This window comes from Brassica napus, chromosome C5 (assembly GCF_020379485.1).
Source record: "Brassica napus cultivar Da-Ae chromosome C5, Da-Ae, whole genome shotgun sequence".
NCBI classification, from domain to species: Eukaryota; Viridiplantae; Streptophyta; class Magnoliopsida; order Brassicales; family Brassicaceae; genus Brassica; species Brassica napus.
In genome coordinates this window covers 46,138,691-46,144,995 of record NC_063448.1, presented here as the reverse complement: position 1 = coordinate 46,144,995, position 6,305 = coordinate 46,138,691, and the positions used below count along the sequence as shown (strand labels likewise).

Genomic DNA, 6,305 nt, shown 5'->3' with positions numbered 1-6,305 from the left:
TAGTACAAACATGTAGGAAATATTTATGTGAAGATTAGATTATGAAATCACAAATCAAATTATACACGCAAGTTAACTCATCATTTATTCCAAGTCTAAATATACCTAACCAGTGGCGTGCCTGCGAAATTTGGTGGTTATTTATGTTGACGTGTGTTTTCTTTTTTTGCTTAAGATGTGTGTGTTTATGTTAGTACGTGTATATATGTCAAAGACCCAAAGTCTACGTAGTGTTTATAATCTTAGATCATCCACAATCGTTTCAACATCCTCTCCACATTCAACACCCTTTTTTTCTACTTTTAACACTCCACATTATCTTCTCTCTTTTCTACCTCGTTTATTCAACATCCACTTCAATTTATACTTCTACAATAGTTTGTTTAAAAAAATTCAACACCCTACCCCACAACTCTTAATTTATATTTTTGCTTTTTACAATTAACTTAAAAACTAAAATAACATGATTTTTAATAATATTTATTTTGAATTATTATACTTAGCTTAATTTTCAAATAGTACCAAAATCTGTATTAATAAAAACAATCAAAATTAAGAAAATTAGAAGAGTTTTTGGTGTTAAAAGTATCATTATTGAGATCCATTTAACCAAAAAAATTTTAAAACACTAAAATAGTTGATTATAATGAAAAAATGATGTTTTTTTATGTATCCAAACGAAATGAGAGTAGTCTCTATTTATAGATAAAAAAAAATCTTGAATTTTGATATAATTTTTATCTTATTTAAAATAGTTATATTATAAAATAAATGGATTTCAATTATTGGGTGGGGATATATATCAAAAAAAAATCTGTCCAGCCAATGGAAAGAGATCATTTAAATATTATCCTGAATTAAAAAAAAAGGAAAAGTGTGTAATCCTGCGCGCGTGCGTGCAAGCTCCACCCCCTTCCATCCACTCCCGGCATGACACGTGGCTGTCATGGGCCACAAAATTTTTTTGAACACCGTTGAATCTTTCCAACACCAGTTTAACCCACGTGGACAGACACACAAATTCAACACCCTCATTGTAATATCTTCAACTGTTGAAAATGGGTTTGAACACCCTCATTGTAAATGGCCTCCTTATGAGGACTTTAATAATGAGAAATCGGCCAAAAAAACATTGAACTTTGCGGAAATTGCCAAAAAAAACCTGTACTCGAGCCTGACCAATAAAACCCAGATCTTTTGTTGACTTTTATAGTTTATTCACAAACTTACGGTTGACTTACCAGATTAACACACAGTTAACCGACAGTTAAGACAGTGTTAACTCACCGTTAATTACTGCCGTTTAGTGAAACTACGTCGTTTCATCCAATTGTTTGGTTAAAGACAAAATCTCAAGACGACGTCGTTTTGCTTAATTAAAATTGTTGTTGGCTGGACTCGAACCCGTGCACTCGTGGTCCTTAGGGGGTTTTGCCACTGAGCTAGTGGACTTTTCGGAAGATTACCACACATGTGTATTTTTATTGATCAAAAGATATGTTTGATTGAAATCAAAACGTAACCCTAATTTCTCAAATCGATTTGGGGATTTTTCTTGTGATGTGAGGAGATGGTAAAGACGAAGTTCACAAGGAATGGAAGGGAGGTAATGATTTTCGGAGCGATGAGAAATTTCGATTACGGGAGTGACGAAGCGATTCAAGAGTCGAAGAAGGGTGGAGAACGCGATGCTTCTGTGAGTTTGTCATCGCCGGAGAGATCGAGGATCCGTAAAGGCGTTGAAGGGATTTCAATGTTGGCATCTACAGAGGCGTCGAAGGCGTCGAAGACAAGGCGGGGAACTTCATATGGGTCGCCTGCGTCATCTCCGGAGAAGACCACGAGGCGGGGAACTTCATATGGGTCGCCATCTCCGGAGAAGGCCACGAGGCATGGTTCAACTCTGTCTCCTAGAGTTGCGAAGAAGCAGAAGGTAAATGTGGCTTCTTCTGGTGATGACAAAGAAGAATGGCCAGAGACTGAGATGTTGGCATCAACAGTTGCGAAGAAGACAAGGCGGGGAACTTCATATGGTGGGTCGCCTGTGTCTCCTAGACAATCGAAGAAGCAGAAGGTAAACTCGGAGAAGAGTCTAGGTGATGATGGTGATGAGAGAGAAGAATTTCTCCAGATTGTGGTAAATGAAGAAGAGGAATTTGGAGATATAGGTGATGATGGTAGGGAAGATGAGAACGGTATTGCTGGCATTGAGGAATTTGGTTGTACAAATTTGAGTCTTTATTTTGGTGATAAAGCAAAAAATGATGACTGTGAGGTTGATGAAGACGAAGGGGATGATGATGATAAAATCCTTGATCATGTGTCATCAGATGATGAGAATGAAGAGGAGATGATACCTGCGCAAGCTTATAGAGAAGACACTGATCCAGAGGAGCTCCTTCGGCTAGGCAAGACATTTTCAGATGCTGAGGACTTCAAACATGCTTGTCTCAGGTATACCCTGAAAACCAGATACAACATCAAGCACTACAGATCCAGTAGCTTGAAGATGGGGGCAAAATGTGCCGCTGAGATGAGAGATGATGAGGCTCGATGTCCCTGGATGGTCTACTGTTCGTATGATAGGAGGAAACAGAAGTTGATGGTAAAGACATATGTCAATGACCATAAATGTGAGAGGACAGGGTATTCCAAGATACTTAAGAGGTCAGCAATTGCAAGTCTATTTGCTGAGAGGTTAAGGCTGAATCCTAAGCTCACAGCAAAGGAGATACTGTCTGAGATCTTGAGGGAGTTTAAGATGGAAGTTTTAGAAAACTCATGCATTAAGGCCAAGACGAAGGTGATGAAAGAAAGGAGGAAAACCCATGAGGAGCATTTTGATAAAATCTGGGATTACCAAGCAGAGATATTGAGACCATACCAGGAGCCACGGTTGGAAGCAAGAAGAGGTTCTACAGGCTCTACATGTGTTTCCAAGCACAAAAGGAAGCATGGAAGAAGACTTGTAGGCCTGTTATTGGCCTTGATGGAGCCTTTTTGAAATGGGACATCAAGGGACAGTTGTTGGCTGCGGTTGGAAGAGATGGAGACAATAGGATTGTCCCTATTGCTTGGACTGTAGTGGAGATAGAGAATGATACAAACTGGGATTGGTTTGTGAAGCGTTTGGCCTTGGATTTGGGATTGGAAGATGGGAACGGCTTTGTTATAATGTCTGACAAACAAAAGGTAAACACCTTGCTTTCATGATACTCAATGAATGTTTGATTCTTGTTTCTGATTTCTTTTTTTTTTTTGATCTTGTAGGGATTAGTGAAGGCAGTTCATACCCTCCTTCCAGAAGCTGAGCATAGACAGTGTTGTCGCCATATATACGAGAGCTGGAGGAAAGGTGGAAAAGATCTAAGGTTACAGAGGTTCTTCTGGTTCATTGCAAGGAGCTACACTACTGGTATGTTCAACCACAACATGGACGAGCTTAAGAACTATGATCCTGGCGCACATGCATCTCTGATAAAGACAAAGCCAGAGACTTGGTCTAGAGCTTTCTTCAAGATAGGCTCCTACTGCAATGATAATCTGAACAACTTGTGTGAGTCCTTCAACAAGACCATCGGGGAGCCTAGGAAGAAGCCTCTGCTAGACATGTTAGAGGAGATAAGGTGCCAATGTATGACTAGGAACTACAATAGGTCTAAGATGGCTAAGGACAGGAAGACTAGGTTCATCCAGAAGACACATAAAGAGTTAGACAAGGTTGAGAAGAAGTCAAAAGAGTGTAGTCTGCGTTGGGCAATTGGGCCAAAGACTGAGGTGGAGGATAAAGACCAGTCATATGTGGTGAATTTGGAGAATGAGACTTGTGCATGTCGAAGCTGGCAAATGAATGGTATTCCTTTCATCCATGCTGCTAAGGTCATCCTTGCTACACAACCTATAAGTGGCGTGAAACCTACAGTTTTGGGATCAGACCTGTAAATGGGATGATACAGTGGCCTCAGACCAATAGATTAGGTGTGATTCCACCACCTAATCGAAATGGCAAGCCTGGTAGGCCTAAAACTCATTATCGAAAGAAGGGAACCAATGAGACAGTGTCTACTACCAAGCTGAGCCGTGCGAACAGGGTAATGACATGCTCTAATTGCAAAGAAGAAGGGCACTACAAGAATACATGTCGGAAGGCTTTTGTTCAGAGCCCACCTAAGAAACCAAGAGGCAGACCAAGTAAATATCAAGTTAGGGTCTTGGTTAGGGTCTTAGTTTTTTTAGCTATTGGTAATGTGTCTTACAATTCATTTATATGTTACAGGGACTACATTTTGGCGAGTCACAAGCTCAATCATCACAAGCTCAATCCTCACAAACTCAATCCTCACAAGCTCAAGCATCACCATGGGAAGTTCCTCAATCTTCACAAGGTCAATCCTCACAAGCTCAACCATCACGATGGGAAGTTCCCCAATCCTCACAAGCTCAACCATCACAGACAACAGCGTGGGGAAGTTGGTTCTTTTAGATCAATATTAAATATGCTTTTGTTGTGTGTCGTTTATGATGGTGTCTCTGTCTGAATGCTTTTGAAACAAGAACTACCTTTTTTTTTCTTCTCTTGCTGCTGTTTTAATTTGAAACTCTCAATGAAGATAGTGTTGGTTATTATCTTTGTGTTTTCATCATGTTGTTTATCTTGATGGTATGTTCATTGGTGTGTTCATTTGTCCTTCTATAAACAATTAAGTAGTAAAACATAAACCTTACTGAAACATAGTCTTAAAACCTTACTGAAACCATTACCATTACATAAACAGAGTCTCCTATTAGCTATTCAAAGACAACCCATCTGCTTTGTCAAACATGATCAACACAAGACATATCACAACGCCTAAACAAACCACCAGAAAACCCACTTTCATGATCACATTCAGCTTCTTAAGTTCATTGCTCGCCTTCCAGACATCTTCTTTCAACTCTTCCTCCACGGTTTTCATGCTTTCGATCTCCCTTTTAATTTTCATAACATCTGATGCAAAGCACTCAACTTTTGGCAATGCATCTTGAACCTCTTCGTAGACAGCTTCATCTACCCATTTATACAAGTGATCCTAGACACAAATCATGAACACAATCTTTATGTTCAAACAATTTCTCACTACCTAGCCATTGAAGCTTTATGTTCAACAATTTCTTAAACACAATCAATTGCAATCAAATTAAACACTTACATTTTGAAACGTTGGGCATCTAAAGAAAGTTCTTCCTGGATTGACCTTCGTTTTTGATGTGTATATCCCAGTTCTTCGACCACACCCGCATTGCTCCGGGATACCACGAATTCCCATCGTATTCACAGACGAATCCTCACAACCCGAACTCATCATGCGATACTCGAAGAAGGAAAGGTGAGAATCGAGATTCTTAAGGACGAGATCGAAGAGAATCGAGCTTGAATCGCGAACTGGATTTATGATTTTGGGAATTTAAGGTTTATACCAATCAGAGGAGAAAACGCCGTCATTTCTTTTTGATTCATTTAACTCGGATTCAAAGAGAATAAAAAAAATTGTGTTCGTAAATCTATTGCAAAGTCCACTAGCTCAGTGGCAAAAACCCCTACCATTAAACCCGAGTGCACGAGTTCGAGCCGATGGAAGCCCATCTTTTTAATAAAAATGCTATATAAAACGCGTCGTTTCATTTATTTGTCTTTTAACTCGGATTCGAAGAGAATAAAACAAACTGTATTTGTAAATCTATTGCAAAGTCCACTAGCTCAGTGGCAAAAAACCCGACCATTAAACCCGAGTATACGAGTTCGACCCGTTGGAAATCCATATTTTTAATAACAAACCTATATAAACGACGTCGTTTGTCTTTAATCAGACAAAGAGATGAAACGACGTCGTATACTTTAACACCCAAAATTAACATCCGCTTATTTATCTGTTAACTCGGTTAACGGTGTGTTAATCTGGTCAGTCAATCGTAAGTTTCTTAATAAACTAAAAAAGTCAACAAAAGTTTACGGTTTTATTGGCTAGCCCATATGTCCAGGTTTCTTTTGGCAATTTCCAAAAAGTTCAGTGTTTTTGTGGCCGAATTCTCCTTTAATAATGCTTATGTAATCGTTTATCTTACTGGATATACAAATTGTGATTTAGTAATAAAAACGATAAAAAAGCACTCAAAACGCTCCCAGACACCTTTCTTTAGATAGGTCCTTGCCCGTTTTTGACTTTTGTAGAATATCCTATTAACCAGCGGTTCTTACTGATTATGGATTAGATCTACTGTCAAAGGTCTCCCACTTTTTAAAAATATTCACCCTTCTGTCTTTACCC

At 39.0% G+C, this 6,305-nt stretch overlaps 1 protein-coding gene across 1 annotated transcript; it reads right to left on the bottom strand.

Annotated features, from left to right (window-relative positions):
- Positions 1 to 4,729: 4,729 nt before the first annotated feature.
- Positions 4,730 to 6,305, bottom strand: LOC106442666 (uncharacterized protein At1g43920, Chloroplastic-like). The gene is made up of 2 exons (XM_013884326.3): positions 5,190 to 6,305; positions 4,730 to 5,069 (listed from the first exon to the last, which is right to left on the bottom strand). The coding sequence occupies exons 1-2, from the start codon at positions 5,343 to 5,345 to the stop codon at positions 4,785 to 4,787; spliced, it is 441 nt and encodes a 146-aa protein (XP_013739780.2). The 5' UTR covers positions 5,346 to 6,305; the 3' UTR covers positions 4,730 to 4,784.